Raw genomic sequence first — 27,141 nt, 5'->3', positions numbered from 1 at the left:
TGATAAATCATTCTACCATTTGGCATTTCTAAGAGAGAGAGAAAAGAGATTTTTGTCTCAGAAAAATTTTGTATACAATAATCAAAATATTTATAACTATTAAGCCTAATTTATCCATCTAATACCAAATCAAACTTGCATTTCTTAACTGGCTCATCATTCAACTGTACATGTATTTATATTTTCTACCTGTTTGGATCAGTGTAATGAGATGTGCAGTTTTTAACACTGACTTTGGTCCTCAAATGTGGGTAAATGTTTTCAAGCATCAATTATCTTTCAGTATTAGAGTCCTTTTACTTTCTTGTTTTAACATAAAAAATTGTAAACTGAATGAAACTAAAACCTTTTTTATTTATTTTGTGGTTGAAAATATTTTAATTAAAAATTATTGATGTACTTAACACTTGAACATTTATCAAAATGGTTAAAAATTGGGTTTGAAATGAATGAAAACATATTTCAATCTGTTTACAGTGTGAAGTGATAGGGAAACAGAAAACATTCCTCTCAGTACTTTCTATGAATAATATTAAGTGTTGGTGATGGAAAGCTTCTGGGACTAATGCCTTCCATTTGGTGAAACTTTGACTATCTTGATTTATAATTAGTCCAAACTATAATAGTCTGGTAAAAATATTGGTACTTCTGCTTTGTTATCGTGTTGTGTTAAAAGAAAATGTTAATATTTTGGAAAGGATACAGTGTTTAAAAATAAAATGAATATAGAAAAATACCAGTCAAGACTTTGGAATAAACAAATTAGGCTTAGTAACAATTTATTAGGAGTTTTAGTGAAAGGTTCAGTTTTAAAGGCATGCGAGTCATGGGAATTGAAAAAGTTAAGTCTTGAAAGTTGCAAAACTTTGCCACAATAGATATCTTTACATGTCGGGTGTTTTACAGTATCACATTAATAAACAAATATATTTAGTGAAACTTGAACTTTTATTAGTTTAATAATTGTGTGTGTATATATATATCTGTATGGGTGTGAAATATTTTTTTTGCCCAGAGGTGAAATTGAAAATAGAATCTGTGATGTAGAGTTCTAGTGCATCATTCTTTGGTTGACTGTTGTGGACTACAGTTTTGTCTGTTAAAGGCTCGTCAGCACAGTTTGGGTGAGCAAACCAAATAAATACCATCGAGCTTCTTATAATGGTGAAGTAAAATGGATTCAACACTCCTCCCAAAAAAATATTGGGTTAATTGTTTATTGTGTTTTGAAAATACAATAAAAGCATATATTTTTTTATATGAGAAAAGAAAAATTCTGTGCTAACAGTGTTTAACAAATCAAAGTAGAACCAGTTCAATACATGTACATTGAGAACATGATTATAAAATGAAATACCAGAGATATCTTCCTCTCACATTCAGATTAACTTCAAAATTCAGATGGTAAAAATCGAGGATCGTTATTAAAGCAGGTTCATTCTCATTTCATTATGATTTGAACCTTTAACTTGAAAAATTATTTGGTTCTTTGCCAGAACTAAAACTATTCATTATTCATGATAATTTCCTAACCAGTCTTATAAATCAAACTCCCCTGTGTTGTGATCCATCCACAATGTTCAACTTTTTTTTATATTAATAATATCCCAATTTATCCACATATCCATATACTATATATGTAATTGCTTTTGTATGTTTCTAGGCTCTTGGCTCACAGTGATGAGGTTGGTATTGATGAACCTATGGATCAAGACAACTCGAAAAATCAGGAAGTAGAAGGTAATATAGAATTACCTGTTGGTTGAAGATAAGTTGCATAAATTAAAAAAAAAAAAAATCAGAATTATCCACTCATTTAATTTTATTATAATATTTAATTATCCATTTTCTGAACAGAAAACATGTTTTGTCACCATTACAAAAATAATTTGAAAACAGTTAATTTTAATTCAGTTACTAGGCCTAATATTAGGCTTACATATCCAATAAAACATTTTAAATTAGCATTTCACCACAGTGCTTGTTTATCATTTGAAATAATGATGCAGAATTTATTGAAGAACTTTATGTGAGTTGTCGTGATAGCGTTTGAACAGTGAGAAACCTTTTAGCTGGTTAATAAAGTTAGAGGTAATATGTAAGGGAAGTTTAACATTTTATTGTTATTGGTGTATTTGCCTTGTAGAAGCCTGGGATTATATTTATCATAAGATGTTAGTATTAGGTCTGTTGCATTTTTAAATGCTGTATTCTTAATCTAGGAACTAACCTTGGGGATTTTCAAGAATTATGAGAGTGTATAATAATACATTTTAACTACACTGTATTTTATGAGAGTGTATAATAATACATTTTAACTACACTGTATTTTATGAGAGTGCATAATAATACATTTTAACTACACTGTATTTTATGAGAGTGCATAATAATACATTTCAACTACACTGTATTTTATGAGAGTGCATAATAATACATTTTAACTACACTGTATTTTATGAGAGTGCATAATAATACATTTTAACTACACTGTATTTTATGAGAGTGCATAATAATACATTTTAACTACACTGTATTGTATGAGAGTGCATAATAATACATTTTAACTACACTGTATTTTGTGAGAGTGTATAATAATACATTTTAACTACACTGTATTTTGTGAGAGTGTATAATAATACATTTTAACTACACTGTATTTTGTGAGAGTGTATAATAATACATTTTAACTACACTGTATTTTGTGAGAGTGTATAATAATACATTTTAACTACACTGTATTTGTCATTTCCATTACTGATGACATTTTTTCACTTTCTCCAACTCTCTTTAAGCTGTAAGGGTGTAAAAAAAAAAAGTTGAAACTAATGGCTGAAGGAATAGTTAGTTTGAAAAAACTACATGACATGCAAGCTGTGTCTAAAATCCTAGCCTTCAGTTTTAATAATGGTTTACTTGCAATAGACAAAATACATGTGGAATTTAACAGACTGTATCTGGCATGTTGTTTTTAGAATACTAGTGTAAAATCAAACTAAGAAGTTTTGGACTTCTTTTAAATAAATATATACGAACAACTGAATTCCAGCAGAGGTTAACATGGAGTTTATTGTCTGCTTCAAGGCAGAAACAGTGAAAGAATAAGTTTAGAAAGTTTTATTATTTTCCTTTGGACAACTAATGTAAATATGTGTAATTACTCCTTTTGTCAATGATAATTGTTCTCTCTAGTGGTCAGCCAAGAAAATGACACAAACCCATCTTTACCACAAGAAATGAACAAGCCCGAACAAAGTGAAATATCTGATGTGAAACAAGAATCGCAAAACTTGGACACAGAAGAAACTAAAACTGACAATGAGATAGGAGAAGAAATCAGTGATGGGTGTCAGGCAAAATCCCTTCAGTGTGATGAGTGAGTTTATTTAAAACAGCATTTATAAAGTTGTTCTGATAACTTTAAAACTGTTATTGAGAAACCTTCACACTGTTGATGGGTGCTCTCTTTAAAATGCTTCAAAAACTTGGACATTTTATTTTGGTAGTTTTATTTGTCTTTGTTTAGTACTCTACTGGTCACTTATATTGTATAATATCCATATTTTCCATCACTATTTATTCTGTTTGAAAATGAATGTTAAATATTATTACCACAATGAATTACATTCTTTTTTTCTTTGCACAACCCGCAAAACACAGAGTCCAATGTTTGGCATGATAGATATTGGGGGTCTGTGTCTTGTTGCAGCAAAGTTTTGTTTATACTTTGGGGCTATGGGTGTGATATAAGATTGATAGTTATATTCTACTATTTGATTAGAGTTACAAAGAGTTGTTGTTGGGTGTTTGTGATTATTTACTTTATCAGTTTGAGATTAGTGACAGCTAGCATGCAAATATCCAAATTTAATAAATGTTATCCACTGTTCATATACACTAAACAGTGTAATAATAATTTATTAAAAATGGCACCAGGCTTCTATTGATGATGGGGGTGGAATACTGTTCAAATTCTGTGAATGTTTATATTTGTGTAATGCCTAATTTATGAACAATACTAGTGAAGGCTGTATAGTTGTCTTGTGAGTCTGGTGTTGTTTTTAATGAAGGTTGCCTAGTGAGTCTGGTGTCGTTTTTAATGAAGGTTGTCTAGTGAGTCTGGTGTTGTTTTTAATGAAGGTTGTCTAGTGAGTCTGGTGTTGTTTTTAATGAAGGTTGTCTAGTGAGTCTGGTGTTGTTTTTAATGAAGGTTGTCTAGTGAGTCTGGTGTCGTTTTTAATGAAGGTTGCCCAGTGACTCTGGTGTCGTTTTTAATGAAGGTTGCCCAGTGACTCTGGTGTCGTTTTTAATGAAGGTTGCCCAGTGACTCTGGTGTCGTTTTTAATGAAGGTTGCCCAGTGACTCTGGTGTCGTTTTTAATGAAGGTTGCCCAGTGAGTCTGGTGTCGTTTTTAATGAAGGTTGCCCAGTGAGTCTGGTGTCGTTTTTAATGAAGGTTGCCCAGTGAGTCTGGTGTCGTTTTTAATGAAGGTTGCCCAGTGAGTCTGGTGTCGTTTTTAATGAAGGTTGCCCAGTGAGTCTGGTGCCGTTTTTAATGAAGGTTGCCCAGTGAGTCTGGTGCCGTTTTTAATGAAGGTTGCCCAGTGAGTCTGGTGCCGTTTTTAATGAAGGTTGCCCAGTGAGTCTGGTGCCGTTTTTAATGAAAGTTGCCCAGTGAGTCTGGTGTCGTTTTTAATGAAGGTTGCCCAGTGAGTCTGGTGTCGTTTTAATGAAGGTTGCCCAGTGAGTCTGGTGTCGTTTTAATGAAGGTTGCCCAGTGAGTCTGGTGTCGCTTTTAATGAAGGTTGCCCAGTGAGTCTGGTGTCGTTTTTAATTAAGGTTGCCCAGTGAGTCTGGTGTCGTTTTTAATGAAGGTTGCCCAGTGAGTCTGGTGTCGTTTTTAATGAAGGTTGCCCAGTGTATCTGGTGGTGGTGTTTTTAATGAAGGTTGCCCAGTGTATCTGGTGGTGGTGTTTTTAATGAAGGTTGCCCAGTGTATCTGGTGTCGTTTTTAATGAAGGTTGCCCAGTGAGTCTGGTGTCGTTTTTAATGAAGGTTGCCCAGTGAGTCTGGTGTCGTTTTTAATGAAGGTTGCCCAGTGAGTCTGGTGTCGTTTTTAATGAAGGTTGCCTAGTGTATCTGGTGGTGGTGTTTTTAATGAAGGTTGCCCAGTGAGTCTGGTGTCGTTTTTAATGAAGGTTGCCCAGTGTATCTGGTGGTGGTGTTTTTAATGAAGGTTGCCCAGTGTATCTGGTGGTGGTGTTTTTAATGAAGGTTGCCCACTTTGGCCTCGAATTCCTGTGACGGGTGGCCTTTGGGTGGCCCCCCTCGGGTCAATCGGCTGGTCCACTTGGGCTAGAGTCAACCAAGTACCAGTGTTGGAAGTTCTCAACGGGTGTTGTGGACATTGTGCCTGATGTTGGTGTTTGGGTATAGTGCTCACGAAACCCTGGCATTGCTGCATTGTCCTTGCATGACTTTGTAGTGCGTCCCCTTGTAGGGCTCCATGGTGGGTGGGGTCAGTGGGTACCGAAATTTTTCTTCTTCCTATGGATCCTCCAAAAATTTAAATAAAATTGTAAAAAACAGTCAATGGGTAGCGACCACGCCTTGAATACTCAGAACAGCAATCTTCAACATCAGTAACACACGCACCTCATTTTCTTATATTACATTATCTTTGGAAAAACCTTTAGGGCAATGTCCCCTTTTTTATTCAAAAGGGACTAGAGGGACTTGCTGGCTCTCCAAAATCAGTAAAGAAACTTGATCTGGTGACATATTGCTTGAAACATCCACATCCCAACACAGTGAACTCCTCTTGAATTCAAAGGCAATTGGGATATACCTATTGAGGTTTCACCCCATGCTACCTTGAATTCTTCACGAGGAGTTATTGTTGAAAGGGATTTGAAGAGCGTTCCCAGTCAGAGATTCTCGCTGGTCTCTCCACTCAAGGAGTTTCTGCAGTGAGGCGATCTCCACTGCAAAGATGGAATTACACTGCCAACAAATACCCTCGTTTTAACATTTACTTCACCACGTGCACCTGCCACCATCAAGGCAGGTTATCTCATTTGATGAATCAGATCTTGATGCTCTAGTTGAACAGTTGCCATCTCCATTTCTAATCCTAGGGGATTTTAATGGACATCATCCCCTCTGGGGAAGTGCTATTATTGATGGGAGGGGCCGATCTGTAGAGCAGATGCTCTCTGATCACAATCTTTCTCTTTTCAATACTGGTTCTTCCACTTACTTTCATGCACCTAGTCAGTCCTTTACCGCTATTGATCTCTCAGTTTGCTCCCCTTCATTATTCTCCCATTTTTCATGGAGGGTTGACAGTAATCCACTAGTCAGTGATCATTTTCCGATCCTTTTGAGAGAGACTGGCCGTTGTCGATGCCACCCTACCCGGGTGCCCCGGTGGAAGCTGGATCAGGCAGACTGGTCCACTTTCACTGCTCTCACAGAACTTGATCCTGCCATCGTAAATCAGCCATCAATAGACGACTGTGTAGCAGCGGTAACTGACTGTATTACACATGCAGCTGCTCAGTGTATTCCTAAAACCTCGACACGCTTTCCATGATATCCTCGTCCGTGGTGGAATCCTGCTTGCCACTTAGCACAGAAGGCTCAAAGCGGGCCTGGGATACTTTTGTAGATATCCCACACTTTCAAACCAGGTTGCTTTCCAACAGGCCCGTGCACATGCTAGGTGGGTAAGACGTCAAAGCCAGAAGGAATCTTGGATTAAGTTCACAACCAGCATATCTTCTACCACCAGTTCCAAGATCATATGGGACAGGATTGAAGGTTAATGGGCACAACAATTCTGTCCCCCTCTCGATCTTACTCTCTGATGGTCAGGAGGTGACTGATGTTTGGAACATCGCTAACACTCTAGGTGAAAGCTTTTGCCGGGTATCTAGCACTTCTGCTTGTTCCTCTACCTTCCTGGCCATCAAGACTCGGGCAGAGCGATCACCTCTTTCCTTTCGAACTGACTGTTTCTTTGACTATCATTGTCCCTTTACCCTGATGGAACTAAAAATGGCCCTTCATCGGTCTGCCAGTACGTCTGTTGGACCTGATGATATTCATTATGACATGCTGCACCATCTATCTCCTGCTTCTCTTGATGTCCTTCTGATTGTTTTCAACTGGATCTGGCAGGAGAATGTTTTTCCTGATGCCTGGTGCCAGGCTATTATTTTACCTTTCTCTAAGCCAGGGAAAGATCCCAAGATTCCTTCAAACTACCGTCAAATTGCTTTGACGAGTTGTCTCTGTAAGACATTAGAAAGGATGGTTAATGCTCGTCTTGTTTGGTTCCTTGAATCAAACAACCTCCTCTCGCCCACCCAGTGTGGGTTCCGTCGACAGCACTCCACCACAGACCACCTAATTCCGTCTTGAAACATCTATCAGAGAAGCCTTTCTCAACCACACTTAAAGCAGCTTCGGGTCAAATGCACAAGAGCACTGAACATCCTCCGTGTTCTCTCTTCTACCAGTTGGGGGGCAGATCGCTGTTCAATGTTAAAGGTATATCGTGCTCTTATTAGATCGAAACTCGATTATGGATAAATGGTCTATGGCTCTGCCAGAACCTCGGCCTTAAAGATGCTGGAACCCATTCATCACCAAGGACTTCGACTCTGCACTGGGGCTTTCCGTACCTCTCCAGTTCAAAGTATATACATTGAATCTCATGAACCTTCTCTACACCTTCGCCGTTTGCAACTATCTTTACAATATACTTTGAAACTTCATTCCTTACCAAAGCATCCCACCTGGAAATGTGTTTTCCTTCCTCGGTGGGCAGTACTTTTTCAGAACAGGCGATCTGTCATTGCTCCGTTTGGCCTTCGCATCCTGGGGCAATTGGATGAATTGGGTCTGTCCTTGGGATAACATTGCAGATTCCACAGGTCAGCCCATCCCACCATGGCTTATTACAGCCCCCAAATGTGACCTTTCTTTCAGTCACCTAAAAAAGGCAGATACTCCAGATTGGAAGTACTGTCTTTTATTCAATGAATATCTTTCAAACAATCATTCAGTTCCCATTTATACAGATTGTTCCAAATCAGGTAATTCAGTGGGCTCTGCTATGGATCAGTAGTTGCGCACAGAATCCCTTCTACAGCTTCTGTGTTCACTGCTGAACTGTATGCCATATCTCTTGCCCTGGATCATATTGCAGCTGAGCAGTACTCCATCTGCACTTTTTATACTGATTCGCTTAGTTCTATACTTGCCTTGGAATCGCTACACGTTAGCTCACATCCTATTCTCGCTGATATTCGAAACCGACTGGCCCATTTCTCATTAGCAGCTACTTCAATCCAGTTTTTCTGGATACCAGGCCATGTTGGTATTTGCGGAAACGTGCTTGCAGACATGGCAGCTAATTATGTCTGCTTCAGCACCATTACTCCTATGCTTATTCCGTATATGGACTATGGTGTTGTCTTCAAGGCTCGGCTCCGTGCCAGCTGGCAGTCCACTTGGAGTGAGCAACGCGACAACAAACTTTTTCAAATCAAACCCAAAATTGGACTTTGGCCATCTAGGTTCCGTAAAGTTCGGAAGGAGGAAGTTGTTCTCACTAGGCTACGCATTGGTCACAGTTTTTTAACTCATCATTTTCTTTTATCTGGAACTGATGCACCAATGTGTAGTTTGTGTAACACTCAAATCACTATCAGCCACGTTTTACTTTCTTGCCTTCGTTACAATTCTCAACGATGGCAATATTTTAAACATATTTTTTCCCAGGGTCAATCTGTAACATTGGACAGAGTTATTGGTGGTGGTGACTCTGTCCACCTTGATAATGTTTTTAATTTTTAATGGCCATTAATCTTTTTAATCTCATTTAAGTGTTGCATATTTATTCATTACACCTTTTTAATTGTGGTTCCTTTTTTACAGTTTTAATCTCTCTCATTCAATTTGACATTGGACAATGGCCATAACATTAAATAACTCGACACCAGGACTGGAAAGGCCAACTTCAGGTGACTAACGCTACTGTTTGAACTATCCGTTTGAACTACTTGTTAGTCATCCTGGCGAGTTGTTATTATACTTTTGCTGCATATCATTTCACACTTTTACTACTTTACTTTTTAGTACTGGCCATATTGACTCATAACCCGGAACCAGGACTGGAAAGACCAACTTCAGGTGACTGACGGTGGTTTTTATACTTACCTGTTAGTCTTCCTGGTGGGTTATGATCATTACCATTCTGCTACAGGTAGTCCTTTACAACTTTGTTGACTGGATGTCAACATTGGTTTTTACGCCATTTTCTGTTTTAATTGCCGTTTTGCTTTTATCTTCAATTACTTTTACAAATTTTACTCCATTTACTTGACTTTTATCTTTTTACTGGACATTTGGCTACTCATTATTATGATTGTGTGGAGTGTCTTTTAAAACTTTTATTCTTTTACATTTTGATAATAGCTGCTATGACACATAACCCGGAACCAGGACTGGAAAGGCTAACTTCAGGTGATTGACGGTGGTTCTTGAACTTACCTGTTAGTCTTCCTGGTTTATGATCATTACCTTTTTGCTAGAGTAAATACCTTACAACTTCTTATACTCTGCCTTCTATCTTAACATTGTAGACCAGGTGTCAACATTGGTTTTATACTTTTTTGTTTTACCTTCATTTCCATTTATGTCTATTACTACATTTATTTATTTTCTTTTCTTTGTTTTTTTATATTTTTACCGAATGTCTGGCGCAGATAGCCTCGCTGCTTTGTGCCATAAAACACTAAATCAATCAATCAATCAAGTCTAGTGAGTCTGTTGGTGTTTTTAATGAAGGTTGTCTTGCGAGTCTGGTGGTGTTGTCTTTAATGAAGGTTGTCTTGCGAGTCTGGTGGTGTTGTCTTTAATGAAGGCTGTCTTGCGAGTCTGTTGGTGTTGTCTTTAATGAAGGTTGTCTTGCGAGTCTGTTGGTGTTGTCTTTAATGAAGGTTGTCTTGCGAGTCTGTTGGTGTTGTCTTTAATGAAGGTTGTCTTGCGAGTCTGTTGGTGTTGTCTTTAATGAAGGTTGTCTTGCGAGTCTGTTGGTGTTGTCTTTAATGAAGGTTGTCTTGCGAGTCTGGTGGTGTTGTCTTTAATGAAGGTTGTCTTGCGAGTCTGGTGGTGTTGTCTTTAATGAAGGTTGTCTAGCGAGTCTGGCGGTGTTGTCTTTAATGAAGGTTGTCTAGCGAGTCTGGCGGTGTTGTCTTTAATGAAGGTTGTCTAGCGAGTCTGGTGGTGTTGTCTTTAATGAAGGTTGTCTAGCGAGTCTGGCGGTGTTGTCTTTAATGAAGGTTGTCTTGCGAGTCTGGCGGTGTTGTCTTTAATGAAGGTTGTCTTGCGAGTCTGGTAGCATTTTAAACAAATTTCTATGAACGATTATTTTTATGGACTCTATGCTCAAGTACCACTTTTTACGATGTTTGTGGTGGTCTTTGTTACATTTGTAAGAAGATGGTTTCCTACTCATTTTAATAAATGACTCAAACATAGCTAGAAATGAAATAAGCGTAGTGATGTTCCTTACAACAAGAAACTTCTAGAATGATGTTACTAATGTATACTTATTCTGATTAACAGTTATAATATTGTGGTTTCAGGTGTGGTAAGAAGTTCAAGTCAGAAGATGAAGTGGAGTTTCATGCAGTTAAGTCTGGTCACCAGAGTTTCTCAGAATCAACAGAAGAAATCAAACCTTTAACAGAAGGAGACAAACGAGAGCAGTTAAGAAAGTGTGTTTTGTTTTTCAAAATAATAACTTCTATTAAGCATTTCTTAAGAAATGGAGAACTGTATTCGAGGGCTCAGCTTGTTGAATAATTTGTATAGAACAATGGAGAGACAAGTTTTATACTTGGTTCTAAGAACTGAAGTGTTCTTAGTTTCTTGTATCTCTCCATGCATCCGTTTTGGACTTTTCAGAATAATATTCATCATAACAAGTCTATTTCTATTGTTATAAGAATCTGTTTGTGCTTCTGAAAAGTTCATAGGCCTGCAATTTTTTAAGCACTGACGAACCATTATTATTATTATGCACATGTCCAAGTTAATTTCCATTACAACAGCCAAGCACATGTGTAAAATAGACCTCACATTTATTCAGCTGTCTGCATTTCTCAATTATATTTTTCTAATCAAAATGCAGACTTGCATACTGCCTGCATATTTAAAAGGTTTTTGCAAAATGTGATTTAAACCAGAACAAACAGTGTTTCCTATATTTCTTACAATAATTCAAATTATTTCAAAAATACCAGTTCTTCGTTATCAGGCATAAAAACAGACAAAAGTGCAGCCCCCGTCAATCACAAAGAACCAAACTGTCCAACTATCGTCATGCACATGTTAGTCCTGCAGCATGCCAGAATAAAGAAAGGGCAGCTATGTTGAAAATCCACAAAATTGGCAGTTGTTGAATCTTGTATATGGCATTAAATGTTTGTCCACAATACAGAACTTTGTAATAACAAACTTTGAGGCAGTGAAACAAAATAACACAGCATGTTTAACAGGTATAAAAGAAACCAAGCATCTCACAGTCACTCCCTTCTTGTTCCAGTGTTTTTGTATGACTCTTTATTTCAGCTTTATAATGTTGTGTATATTAACATAAGCTGGAGAATATTCAGTCGATAAATACCATATGACTGCACTTGTGTTTTGTGGCATCACAGCAGCTAAACACATTTTCTTAGCTCTTCTAAACAAACATTATCCAAGCAGCATTACATCTTGGAGAGAACACTATTTAGATAGGAAACTCATAAATAAGTGCAAATGAAGTAATCATAAAAATAATTATGTGCCATTTTTTACACTTTTAGCATTGGAGTACTCTTTAGTAAGTGGTCTAAAATGGTATCACTGGAGAATTCTGGAATGTGTGTTTTTGGAAAGTACATAATGTTTTTTAAAAGCATATTTTAGTTCAAATATAAATTTGTTAGCATTGTTAATGATAAAAACTTTTAATAAAAGGAATAGCTTTTAATTATTTCAGCTCTGGCGTGGGCCCTGGGACTGTCCTCATAACTATTTTGTGCTTGTTACAGTTTTTATGCTATAACTTATAAATTAGTAAGTGTATGTTCCTGAAATTTGGCAGAATATCAGTAAACATTACAGTGATTTCATACATAAGTTTTATTTTTCATTAAGTCTTAAGAATTGTTAAGCAATATTTTTCTCAAGCATTTTTTGTTTTTGCATGTTGCCTATCCAACGTGAAAAGTAATATTCGTTTTACTTTTATGTATTAGAAGATTTTCAGATTTTACTTCTGAATGAAATTCTTATGTCCAGATATTTTTATTAAATGTTTCTTAAGGAAAAACTTTTATTTTTAATCTTCATTATTTAATCTCTATACAGGTTTGGTCAATTTGATCTGTCTTGTAACCACCATAAACAGATTAGGAAATTTAAATTTTGCTTCTTTCATTCAAGAATAGCCACAAATTATAACACAAATGTTTAAAGTAACTAGCCTAATTCTTGCAACATTATATACATATACATGTATTTCTTATTTTTGTTATATTGACCTTTTAGCCATGCTTGGCTAACAGTACAAAAGCTACAATGATGTGGTGTGTATCCAACAATATAAAACTGACCTTTGGTCTTTACAAAGTGATACACTTCAATTGTTATATGTGTATATAAATTATATTACAATGTACAAACAAGTTCTTAAACCTAATTTTTTCTTAAAACATAAAAGGGTAAACAAAGAAGTAGAACATATAATTATCTCTTCTAGCTATGTCCTTTGTACTTGTTTGCTGCTGGTTGAATGTTACTAACTCTTTCGAAGTTTTGCATGTGGAGGATGTAGAAAAAAAAAAAATTTTAGGTGTTATATATACATCTGAATAACCAAATAATCATAAATAATTATACTGATACCATGAAATTTCACTATAAATTTTCACGTTTGGTAACTTGAAATTTTATTTTGTTTTTAGGTTCAAATACAGACAAGTAGACTAGAGACACAACCTACTTCCTTGAAATCTTGGTTCAAAATGCCTTTCAACAGATTAAAATTGATAAGAAAACCACTTAGGGGACATTCTAAGCTGTCAGTTATTCACATGTCATATATTGAAGTGTATTTAAGGGAGCATGTCTTACAAATAGAAAGAAGTGAGAGGGGTCACTGTGTTTAAGTACATGAGTGATATCTCAGTAAATAGACAAGACACGAGCTTCTTGCTTTATATTCTAGCTTGTCCATATGGTAACTAAGACACGAGCTTCTTGTTTTATATTCTAGCTTGTCCATATGGTAACTAAGACACGAGCTTCTTGTTTTATATTCTAGCTTGTCCATATGGTAACTAAGACACGAGCTTCTTGTTTTATATTCTAGCTTGTCCATATGGTAACTAAGACACGAGCTTCTTGTTTTATATTCTAGCTTGTCCATGTGGTAACTAAGACACGAGCTTCTTGTTTTATATTCTAGCTTGTCCATGTGGTAACTAAGACACGAGCTTCTTGTTTTATATTCTAGCTTGTCCATGTGGTAACTAAGACACGAGCTTCTTGTTTTATATTCTAGCTTGTCCATGTGGTAACTAAGACACGAGCTTCTTGTTTTATATTCTAGCTTGTCCATGTGGTAACTAAGACACGAGCTTCTTGTTTTATATTCTAGCTTGTCCATGTGGTAACTAAGACACGAGCTTCTTGTTTTATATTCTAGCTTGTCCATATGGTAACTAAGACACGAGCTTCTTGTTTTATATTCTAGCTTGTCCATGTGGTAACTAAGACACGAGCTTCTTGTTTTATATTCTAGCTTGTCCATATGGTAACTAAGACACGAGCTTCTTGTTTTATATTCTAGCTTGTCCATGTGGTAACTAAGACACGAAGCTTCTTGTTTTATATTCTAGCTTGTCCATGTGGTAACTAAGACACGAGCTTCTTGTTTTATATTCTAGCTTGTCCATGTGGTAACTAAGACACGAGCTTCTTGTTTTATATTCTAGCTTGTCCATGTGGTAACTAAGACACGAGCTTCTTGTTTTATATTCTAGCTTGTCCATGTGGTAACTAAGACACGAGCTTCTTGTTTTATATTCTAGCTTGTCCATGTAGTAACTAAGACACGAGCTTCTTGTTTTATATTCTAGCTTGTCCATGTGGTAACTAAGACACGAGCTTCTTGTTTTATATTCTAGCTTGTCCATGTGGTAACTAAGACACGAGCTTCTTGTTTTATATTCTAGCTTGTCCATGTGGTAACTAAGACACGAGCTTCTTGTTTTATATTCTAGCTTGTCCATATGGTAACTAAGACACGAGCTTCTTGTTTTATATTCTAGCTTGTCCATGTGGTAACTAAGACACGAGCTTCTTGTTTTATATTCTAGCTTGTCCATGTGGTAACTAAGACACTTGCTTCTTGTTTTATATTCTAGCTTGTCCATGTGGTAACTAAGACACGAGCTTCTTGTTTTATATTCTAGCTTGTCCATGTGGTAACTAAGACACGAGCTTCTTGTTTTATATTCTAGCTTGTCCATGTGGTAACTAAGACACGAGCTTCTTGTTTTATATTCTAGCTTGTCCATGTGGTAACTAAGACACGAGGCTTCTTGTTTTATATTCTAGCTTGTCCATGTGGTAACTAAGACACGAGCTTCTTGTTTTATATTCTAGCTTGTCCATGTGGTAACTAAGACACAGAGCTTCTTGTTTTTTATATTCTAGCTTGTCCATGTGGTAACTAAGACACGAGCTTCTTGTTTTATATTCTAGCTTGTCCATGTGGTAACTAAGACACAAGCTTCTTGTTTTATATTCTAGCTTGTCCATGTGGTAACTAAGACACAAGCTTCTTGTTTTATATTCTAGCTTGTCCATGTGGTAACTAAGACACCAGCTTCTTGTTTTATATTCTAGCTTGTCCATGTGGTAACTAAGACACGAGCTTCTTGTTTTATATTCTAGCTTGTCCATGTGGTAACTAAGACACCAGCTTCTTGTTTTATATTCTAGCTTGTCCATGTGGTAACTAAGACACGAAGCTTCTTGTTTTATATTCTAGCTTGTCCATGTGGTAACTAAGACACGAAGCTTCTTGTTTTATATTCTAGCTTGTCCATGTGGTAACTAAGACACCAGCTTCTTGTTTTATATTCTAGCTTGTCCATGTGGTAACTAAGACACCTAGCTTCTTGTTTTATATTCTAGCTTGTCCATGTGGTAACTAAGACACCAGCTTCTTGTTTTATATTCTAGCTTGTCCATGTGGTAACTAAGACACGAGCTTCTTGTTTTATATTCTAGCTTGTCCATGTGGTAACTAAGACACGAGCTTCTTGTTTTATATTCTAGCTTGTCCATGTGGTAACTAAGACACGAGCTTCTTGTTTTATATTCTAGCTTGTCCATGTGGTAACTAAGACACGAGCTTCTTGTTTTATATTCTAGTTTGTCCATGTGGTAACTAAGACACGAGCTTCTTGTTTTATATTCTAGCTTGTCCATGTGGTAACTAAGACACGAGCTTCTTGTTTTATATTCTAGCTTGTCCATGTGGTAACTAAGACACGAGCTTCTTGTTTTATATTCTAGCTTGTCCATGTGGTAACTAAGACACGAGCTTCTTGTTTTATATTCTAGTTTGTCCATGTGGTAACTAAGACACGAGCTTCTTGTTTTATATTCTAGCTTGTCCATGTGGTAACTAAGACACGAGCTTCTTGTTTTATATTCTAGCTTGTCCATGTGGTAACTAAGACACGAGCTTCTTGTTTTATATTCTAGCTTGTCCATGTGGTAACTAAGACACGAGCTTCTTGTTTTATATTCTAGCTTGTCCATATGGTAACTAAGACACGAGCTTCTTGTTTTATATTCTAGCTTGTCCATATGGTAACTAAGACACGAGCTTCTTGTTTTATATTCTAGCTTGTCCATATGGTAACTAAGACACGAGCTTCTTGTTTTATATTCTAGCTTGTCCATATGGTAACTAAGACACGAGCTTCTTGTTTTATATTCTAGCTTATCCATATGGTAACTTAAAAATCTGTATAAAACTCTTGACTTTGCTTATAGCATATAGCTTACCAACAGACATATCAGAAAAGTAGGGAAGATGTCTTTGAGATTGGTTATGCTGTGAGTATTAGGCAAGCAGAGTGACCAATTTAAAATTTTACTCCATAATTAGATGGGAGTTAGGCTTAGTGTGATTGGTTGATATTATATAGTATACATAATATATAAGATGCAAGTGACATGTACAAATGACACTTCTGCTATGTACTCTTGTGGCCTCATGTTTGTGTTTTCTGAAGTTCTTTCTTAATAATTGTTTATTGTGTTTATTTATATATTATGTACTGACTACAGAAGATGGGACTAAGGACCCAAGCTAGAACTTGTGAGAAATGTGGGTTAAAAACGTTTAGCACGACATCTGGTGAAACAGCGTTAAGTTTTTTCCAGAATTTGGGTCAGATCACACTGAGTTTCATTGAATGTAATTTCACTGTAACATATAAAAACATTTTACTTTGTGTACATTTTTCCATATTCACAAGTTATTTTTGTTAATAAATTCCACTCTTTATTAAGCTAGTTTTGAGGTTTATTTATTAAGTGAAATTATTACCTAATAAATATGGTGTTAGCTAGATGCTGTGTATTTCTATAGCAGTTTACAACACTTTTAATGTTTTATACACATACGTACGATAGGTGTTTTGGTTACCATGGAATAAATGTTTTTATGCTGTTATGTTTTTCGTAATGCTTGTTACTAACATGTTATGTCTGGGCATTAATGATGGTGCTTAAAGTGGAAAGTTTTTGAGTTTTGTCTACCAAAATTAATACCTGGCAGAGACATGTTGTTGATAAATAATTAGTTTTGCTTTCAGGGCACGTAATCAGTTTTATGTTTCATACGAGCCTGCTCTTCGGAACGTATTATAATGATTATGTAATGATGGATTGTAGTCATATCTGGGAAATTCCAAACAGTAATTAGTTCATTTGGACATGTAAAGAAATATGGTTAGCTGTGTTATGATGTCATTTGCTTTTTGTGAAAGATTCTTTGGATATTATGGGATGTTGATGATTGACAATTGTGGAAAAATCATAGGTACAAAGACATTCAAACAGTTATTAGTTAAAACAAATTATTATATTTTCTGATCAAAAATGTAAAACAATGGAAAAAATCACAGAGAAGACAACTGTAATGTAAGTTTTGTCATTGAATGTGTACGTGGTTTCACTACATACACAAATGAATCAAATTACAATGGTTCAGTTTGTTCTTACTTCAGGTTAAAACTTACTTGATTGTGTTATATTGTTATGACACACAAAGTAAATATGTCTGTGTTACATGGATGTTTCACTTTCTGAAATTCAGTGAGGAATTTGTTTCTCTTGAGAAAAATCCGAGAAGCAATACTAAAGAAAGTTTATCAAAATACCCAGTTGCATGATGGTTTATAATGTATTAGTGGATTTGTTTACCTTACGCTTATGATAAGGTGTTGTGGTACCATATGTAAAAAGTATATATTTATTGTTGTGAAAATGTAAGAGAGAGAAACTGCCATTAAAGAAATAAGAATTTCACTACTGTTTTATCTTAACTCGAGACTTGGAGCTTTATCCATTTAAGTTCTTTACATTTTTATCAAGAGACGTTTTATTAAGTTTTCTTGTGAGTGTATTTAATTTTCAGTGTAAAACTTTTTGACTTCCAGATTAGAAGAGAGAATTAAACAGAGAAGGTTAGAAAGGAACGAACTTGAAAAGAAAAGTGCTATTGAAAAGGAAAAGCAGAGAAGGAAAGCAGGCCAAGAACTAACTCTTGCAAAACAGAAGTTAGTCAAGTATTAACTGTCAAAATTTAACTAAAAAAATAATTCTAATTATTTTAATATTTTTTTTTTATCAAAGTGATCAGAAATGGCAGTTCTGAAGTCTTGTGTGTGAACCGTTTATTGAGCCAGAAATGGCAGTTGTGAAGTCTTGTGTGTGAACCGTTTATTGAGCCACAAATGGCAGTTGTGAATTCTTTTGTGTGTGAACCGTTTATTGAGCCAGAAATGGCAGTTGTGAAGTCTTGTGTGTGTGAACCGTTTATTGAGCCACAAATGGCAGTTGTGAAGTCTTGTGTGTGTGAACCGTTTATTGAGCCACAAATGGCAGTTGTGAAGTCTTGTGTGTGTGAACCGTTTATTGAGCCACAAATGGCAGTTGTGAAGTCTTGTGTGTGTGAACCGTTTATTGAGCCACAAATGGCAGTTGTGAAGTCTTGTGTGTGTGAACCGTTTATTGAGCCACAAATGGCAGTTGTGAAGTCTTGTGTGTGTGAACCGTTTATTGAGCCACAAATGGCAGTTGTGAAGTCTTGTGTGTGTGAACCGTTTATTGAGCCAGAAATGGCAGTTGTGAAGTCTTGTGTGTGAACCGTTTATAAAGTTTTTGCATTTTTCTGATCATCCTGAACTCTCTTCCCTTGGAAATACAGTGACACACATCTACTGTTCTTACATGATTTTTCCTTGTCTATCAGTGGTTTTATATTTAAGGCCCTTCCTTATTTGGTGTATCTTGTGATCTTGATAGTTACTAATGAAGCTTAACATTTAAAACAGCTAGAGCCGGTGGCTAAGAATGATGCGATAGAAAAAGTTATAACCCATGGCTAAGAATGATGCGATAGAAAAGGTTATAACCCATGGCTAAGAATGATGCGATATAAAAGGTTATAGCCAGTGGCTAAGAATGATGCAATATAAAAGGTTATAGCCAGTGGCTAAGAATGATGCAATATAAAAGGTTATAGCCAGTGGCTAAGAATGATGCAATATAAAAGGTTATAGCCAGTGGCTAAGAATGATGCAATATAAAAGGTTATAGCCCGTGGCTAAGAATGATGCGATAGAAAAGGTTATAACCCGTGGCTAAGAATGATGCGATAGAAAAGGTTATAATCTATATCAATGTTGAGTTGACAAATGTTTATTTAAATATTGATTACATGAAGTTCCCACGTGAACAAAGGATTCTAATGTGAAGTTTACATCACTTAGTAACAAACCACGAGTTGGGGGATGTACTTTATAATTTCTTTTGGTATTCTTTTCATTTTGTTTGAAATACTCAAAAGAGTATTTATTTAAAATAAAGTATGTTTATTACATATCAATTGTGGGCAGAAACTACAGTAAAACGTCTGACAAAGATGATGGTGATGCCATTTGGAAATACGTCACAAGTCAGTAATAAAAGTTGTTTTTCCGTTTATGCTATACATTTGGTGCTTATAACTCAAAATGGTAGCTGATTTAACTTGAGAAAATATGTAGACACTATTTCTAGCCTTGTTTTTTTTGTTGTTTTTTTAAAGTCCCCAGTTGTAGGCTTGAAAATATAATATTTGTACTTTGATTCAATTTAATAATGCATACATAATGGATAACAGCAACACATTTGGCACAAGTCTCCAATTATAGACAACATTTACAACTGCTACCTTCAAATATACAAAATAGTGCTATTTACAATGGTAATAAATACTAAATACACACAATTTCAGCTAAGATAATATACAGTAGAAAGAATTACCACTGTTTTTTGAGTAGGAAATGGCTAAAAAGCAAAGCCAATTCCCTTGGCTGTGGTTTTGCTAGATAGGAACAGTGGGAATCTAGCTAATCCATTCATGTGCATCACTAATTAGATGAAAAGGCATTTGGCTATCGATATTTTATGTCACGGTTGACGATACCGACAGATGCTGGATGTCAAACACGAATGACATGATACAGGGAAAAATACTTTGATGGAATTCGACAATTCCTACCAAGCGAGATTTTTTTCATTAATCGCTTTCCACAGGATGTCAAGTGTGCAGAGGATTGTATGCCTACACAAGAACTGTTCAAAATATTTGGAATTGATATCCAGGTCTGCTAGAACTTCCATGTTTACAGGCAACCAGGCACCATGGGCACCTATTGGTAGACCATGAAAAACAACGAAGTAGCACCCTGAGTTCTTATACTTGAGGTGCTAGATCTTGATATCAAGAAACCTTTGACTCGTATGCTTCTTGTAACGAGTTGTACATGAGTTTGTATTGGACCGTCACGTACAACAATCGCGGCTTCTTCATCGTTATGGAAGATTAGATCAGGTCTTCGGCGTTCACCACTACCTATCTCAAAGGTGGATTCTTGAAGAGCCTTCCACCCTTTATAGGAGGCATCTTTTACCAAATGGTAACAGATCTTAGTGTGACAGCATATTCTCATTGACTTTAACTTCGGACATTGGCCGCTAAGATGACATAGGGTCTCCCTCATGGCTGTACAACCCCAGCACTTTGCAGAATCCTTGTTCTTACTGAGGTTACCTCTGCTGAGGGCCTCTTTTGTAGGATATACATTAACCCTTATAGCTAGACACTTCACTTATTTGTGGGCCTTCATACCAACAAGTTTAGGTAACTAGTTAGTGTGCATCACTAATTAGATGATGAGGCATTTGGCTACCTTGAGAGAGTCATAGTTATTCCTGCTGTTTTCCAGTGCTTGGTTGAATTTCTTCACTTTGACATTCATAGCACTGGGCAGAAATTACATTGCATCAGCACCGTCCAACGGCCATCACAATCCAGGTACTTGCTGAAATTACTTATGAAAATTCATGTAGAAACAGCATGCTTGAGCAGTGATTAACAATAGTGAGTAATAACATGCAACTTGGGAACTTTTCATGTGACTGTTTCCAGACAGTGCTCAAGATCTGGTTTCCAACTAACGCACACATGTAGGACTTAAGTTTTGTAGCACAACAAAATAAAGGAGGTTGAATTAAGTTTATTACAATATTCAGTTTATTACAAAATTCCTGTATGATCTTATACTACAACTTGTAATAATTTTATAATGGAGTCATAATAGGGATTTGTAGTTTGAGTAAACTGTCACCATTAGATCTCCAGCTCTGTTTCTTTGCAATCCTTATTTGTAGATTTAAAGATATGTCTAAAGTAAGACACACCTCCCTTCTAATTAAACACACTAGGCCCAGCATGGCCGGGTGGGTTAAGGCATTCGACTTGTAACCTGAAGGTGAAGGATTTGAATAGCCATCACACCATATGTGCTTGCCCTCTCAGCCATGGGGGCATTATAATATGATGGTCAGTCCCACTGTTTGTTGGTAAAAGAGTAGCCCAAGAGTTGGCAGTGGGTGGTGGTGACTAGCTGCCTTCCCTCTAGTCTCACACTGCTAAATTAGCAGATAGTCCTCATGTAGCTTTGTGCGAAATTCAAAACAAACGCGCTAAATTTTATCAGTAGAAAAGCATCTTTTTTGAGTGAAACAAATGTCTAAAACATTATTTTAAATAAAACTTTCTATGTCTTTTAAAGTAATTATTTACTGAGCCAAGTGGAATTGTGTGAGTGTATATTTAACATGATTGAATACAAAAGCAGCCACTGAGAACAACATCTTGTCTGTTATGTACTTATAATAACGTAAATCAACTTTTAAACAAGTTATGAACACACCCAACATTACATACAGTATATCTAAGTTGTGGTGTCATATGTCCAGCTGATTGTTTTGTAGGCAAATTCTGATTTTGTTTGATATTGTGAAATCACTAATTTTGTTTATCAGTGGTTAGGTTATCTTAGCCATTGAAAAGAAGATTATGATGTTGTTTCAAGGATAAGTCTGCTTTTTAAGGTGGTTTCTGTCTGACATTTCTATTAGTTTTCAACAAATTCCTGTTCAATTCATATTACAAACCAATATTGAGGTTTATGATGAAGAAAATTAGAGTTATGGATTATAATGAATTACTTATTATTTAGTTGTAATATTCCCTTCATTGAGAGAGATTATTTGCAAACACAATGTGTAGCTGATGTGAGAGTGAAAGCTGGATTATTTGATTTTAATTAATATTTTGTGGTACAGTACTGTATTAGGATAAAGTCAAAAATTAGATTTCAGGCTCCATGAAAAGAACAATGGAAGGTGAAACCTCAGGTATATTAATCTTTATATTTAATAGAAACTCAGTGGAAGAGTTTGAGTTCGGTAAACAATTAATATTTTGCTTTATTATTAAATATTAATATTTTGCTTTAATAACTGCAAACTGTTTTTCATGCATTGTTTAACATATTTAGTCAATGTGTCCTTTGGGATTTTACTCTAAATTTCTCTCATATATTCCCTTAAAGAGATTGGGGTTCTGTGGGGTCATTGCATAATTTGAATAACTCCAGCAGTTTCTTTCATAACAAAGTAATCTCTGCATAGGTTGGATGAGTGTCTGGGGTCATTATGTAGTAGAATTAATTACGATATTATGAAAACCATTGGATATAGAATGATGGATCAGTATCTGATGATGCTTGTGCTGGTCCATTAATTCCATCTATTTGGCAAATATATCCTGTCACCTTGGCAGGAAACCACCCCCCAACCATCACACTACTTCCACCTCACTTTATGGCAAGTGCTATGCATTGAGGTATTTTTCATCTTTCTTTTAGCCAGATGTGTAACCTATACTTTGAACCAAACATTTCAATATTGGACTTGTTTATCCATAACACTCTTTTCCAATTTTCAGTAGTTCAGTTTTTGTACTTTTAAGTAAATTTCAGTCTCATAATAATATCTGGTGATTGACATAAATGTTTTTTTAACTGCTACATGACCAAATTATCCATTCTCATCCAGTCTTCTTGTTACTATGGATCTGGACCCTTTTCTGACATTTGGTACATGGTCATTTTTCTCATGCTTGAGGTATTTCAGACCCTACGTTTGATCAGTATGTTCATTCAAGCTGAATCTTTATGGCATACTCTTGGTACAAGTATATGGAATTTCTAAAGAATGATAACTATTCTCACCTTGGTTCATTCAGTTGTCAACCTGGATCAGTGAAACATTACCGTAGTGTTGAAATTCACATACTGTAATGGTATGGAAGGATTAGTCCAAACAGTTTGTACATCTGTCATGGACAGTAATACCCATTTCACTTACATGTCCTCTGGTGGCACATTAGTGTAACTGCAGATTGACATCATTAGGAACCGAGTTTTGATATCAGTGATGAGCAGAGAACTGATAGCCATTGTGTAGTTTTGTGCTTAATTACAAACAAACAAATTACAGTGACTTTTTTTGAATATCCCTTTGTTGGAAACTGATTGTAATGACTTCAGAAGTAGTAATTTGTATAGTCTGTGATTTTTAAGTGTTCCAGTTTTTTAACTTATTAGGCCCATAAAGTGTATTTTTCTAGGAAAAATATTTATAGCTAATGCACTAATGTTGGATAATAATTTTGGTTCTTTGTTCAGTTAAGATTTGTGATTTCACAGGATGGAAGAGGAAGAAATAAAAAGGCTGGCTGAGCAGAAACGAAGAGAAAAGTTGGAAGAGAAGATGGCCAGGTGTATTTTGTTTATCTTATTTCCTCTCTTGTTTTACACACACACTGAAAGTTTGTCATATTAGAGACAGGTAGATATACACAAGCAATTGTATAGCACGACTTAGTGTGATGTCCATCTAAGACATTTTTAGATGGATATATATGACATTTTTAGATGGATATATATGACATTTTTAGATGGATATATATGACATTTTAGATGGATATATATGACATTTTTAGATGGATATATATGACATTTTAGATGGATATATATGACATTTTAGATGGACATATATGACATTTTAGATGGATATATATGACATTTTTAGATGGATATATATGACATTTTAGATGGATATATATGACATTTTTAGATGGACATATATGACATTTTTAGATGGATATATATGACATTTTTAGATGGATATATATGACATTTTTAGATGGACATATATGACATTTTTAGATGGATATATATGACATTTTTAGATGGATATATGACATTTTTAGATGGATATATATGACATTTTTAGATGGATATATATGACATTTTTAGATGGATATATATGACATTTTTAGATGGATATATATGACATTTTTAGATGGATATATATGACATTTTTAGATGGATATATATGACATTTTTAGATGGATATATATGACATTTTTAGATGGACATATATGACATTTTTAGATGGACATATATGACAATATTTTCTGAAAGGTTTTATTCACTTCATCTACAATCATAACTTCTTTTTCCATTTCATTGAAATGTATACAAATAGCATTTTCAAACAGTAACTTGCTTTCATAATTATCAATTATGGTAGAAACAAGAGAAATACAAATATGAGATTTAATATTTATATGGTAGACAGACTAGTAACATGCATTGTTATAAAATAACTTGGAACAAACATATTTATATGGTAGACTGACTAGTAACATGCATTGTTATAAAATAATTTGGAACAAACATATTTATATGGTAGACTGACCAGTAACATGCATTGTTATAAAATAATTTGGAACAAACATATTTATATGGTAGACTGACCAGTAACATGCATTGTTATAAAATAATTTGGAACAAACATATTTATATGGTAGACTGACCAGTAACATGCATTGTTATAAAATAATTTGGAACAAACATATTTATATGGTAGACTGACCAGTAACATGCATTGTTATAAAATAACTTGGAACAAACATATTTATATGGTAGACTGACTAGTAACATGCATTGTTATAAAATAATTTGGAACAAACATATTTATATGGTAGACTGACCAGTAACATGCATTGTTATAAAATAACTTGGAACAAACATATTTATATGGCAGACTGACCAGTAACATGCATTGTTATAAAATAATTTGGAACAAACATATTTATATGGTAGACTGACCAGTAACATGCATTGTTATAAAATAATTTGGAACAAACATATTTATATGGTAGACTGACCAGTAACATGCATTGTTATAAAATAACTTGGAACAAACATATTTATATGGCAGACTGACTAGTAACATGCATTGTTATAAAATAATTTGGAACAAACATATTTATATGGTAGACTGACCAGTAACATGCATTGTTATAAAATAACTTGGAACAAACATATTTATATGGTAGACTGACCAGTAACATGCATTGTTATAAAATAACTTGGAACAAACATATTTATATGGTAGACTGACCAGTAACATGCATTGTTATAAAATAACTTGGAACAAACATATTTATATGGTAGACTGACCAGTAACATGCATTGTTATAAAATAACTTGGAACAAACATATTTATATGGCAGACTGACTAGTAACATGCATTGTTATAAAATAACTTGGAACAAACATATTTATATGGTAGACTGACTAGTAACATGCATTGTTATAAAATAATTTGGAACAAACATATTTATATGGTAGACTGACTAGTGACATGCATTGTTATAAAATAACTTGGAACAAACATATTTATATGGTAGACTGACTAGTAACATGCATTGTTATAAAATAACTTGGAACAAACATATTTATATGGTAGACTGACTAGTAACATGCATTGTTATAAAATAACTTGGAACAAACATATTTATATGGCAGACTGACTAGTAACATGCATTGTTATAAAATAACTTGGAACAAACATATTTATATGGCAGACTGACTAGTAACATGCATTGTTATAAAATAACTTGGAACAAACAGAAATTTATAATGTGATTTCTCCCTATTTAACAAAGAAAATATTGTTCCTGGAGTCTTTTTTTGTTTGGTAATTTCTTGTCACTTAGGTCTTACTTCCCATCTGTAATAAGTTATGTCTACCCTTTACTAAAACTCTGGACCCACTAATGTGCACAACTCAAATTCGTTTTCAGTTATGTAAGAGATTCTGATGTTGTGGCTAAGATACCATGTAATAATCAGTAACATAAGGGACAAAAATAGGTTCATGTGAAAGGCTTGCATGAAGGGTAACTGGTACATTAATACACAATGCTTCCTCTACAAATGTTTTGTTGCAAGTTTTCATGTGAATTAACATTTATATATTAACATAAAAACTTACAAAGAGTATTATTTCTAATTCTAGACAGAGGGTGCTAGAAGAAATTGAGAGAGATAAACAAGCTCGAAAAGAGAAGTTTCATACAGGACCTCAGTGACGGCAGCTCCTTCCCCATCATCACAACCTGTTCAGGAGGTTGTTATACCGAAAAAGGAATACGATAGTTGTAGATTACAGGTGTGTTACAGGCATCTTACCATAGCTATTATAAATCACTTGTACTTCCTTCATTAACCTATTGAAGTCAATAATTTTACCTCCTCTGAACTATGTGATTTCTCTAATGATTTTAACCCTTTTACTACTGCCTTGGATTACAATGACTACCAGTTTCTATACTTGTGTGTATATTTAAAACAACCAAAAAACAGTATTTTTATAGAAACTTTTCTACAACCATATGGAATCAGTGTTGATTTGCTCTGAGTGCAAAATTGTTTTCAATTTAGGGTTGAAAATACTTTGTTTGAAATTTATTAAGTATCATATGTGTAATTTGTAAAACCTTGGGAACAAATATCAACGTTTTTATTTTATCTACTGTATTCTCTATACTAACTCTGTATGCTCTTAATCAGTTTTACTGAACTTGTAATAACCACAAAGTGCAAAATAAAATGACTAGCATTGTTATATGATTCTTACTGTTGGCCACAAAGTTCCACAATACTTCTGACCTATTTCCTGTGTTTATTTTAAGAGTTGACACATCATTATCACAATCTAACTGTTTAGATCTTTAGTCTTATTACCAGTGTTGACATCATATAACCTCCATCGTGGTATTTTAACAGTTGTCACAATAGTTTCAAGGTGTAATTATTCAGATCTCCATTTTAACAAGAAGATAGTGTTGAGCAGTGTACACTGTGCTTAAACTGCCACTTGACATACAACTTTCACTGCCATTAGATGGTTATTGTAGGAGATGCACATTATACAGTTAACCTTATTTGGGACAATGGGTAACTCTCTTGGGTTGAAGGCAAGCTGGCATAACAGGATTCATAAAATAAATAAAAATAGT

The 27,141-nt window shown here is 34.9% G+C and overlaps 1 protein-coding gene across 1 annotated transcript in view; it reads left to right on the top strand.

The window, feature by feature from the left end:
* The window catches only part of LOC143251865 (UBX domain-containing protein 1-like), a 31,861-nt gene that overhangs the window by 2,782 nt on the left and 1,938 nt on the right, over positions 1-27,141 (top strand). The window contains 7 exon segments of the mRNA XM_076503162.1: positions 1,664-1,740; positions 3,190-3,373; positions 10,655-10,786; positions 17,807-17,926; positions 23,474-23,545; positions 26,139-26,203; positions 26,206-26,291. Coding sequence (XP_076359277.1) covers positions 1,664-1,740; positions 3,190-3,373; positions 10,655-10,786; positions 17,807-17,926; positions 23,474-23,545; positions 26,139-26,203; positions 26,206-26,291 — 736 coding nt within the window.

Source organism: Tachypleus tridentatus, chromosome 6, assembly GCF_004210375.1.
Source record: "Tachypleus tridentatus isolate NWPU-2018 chromosome 6, ASM421037v1, whole genome shotgun sequence".
Lineage (NCBI taxonomy): Eukaryota > Metazoa > Arthropoda > Merostomata > Xiphosura > Limulidae > Tachypleus > Tachypleus tridentatus.
The sequence above is the reverse complement of the archived record's forward strand: the minus strand, read 5'-3'. Positions and strand labels throughout refer to the sequence as shown.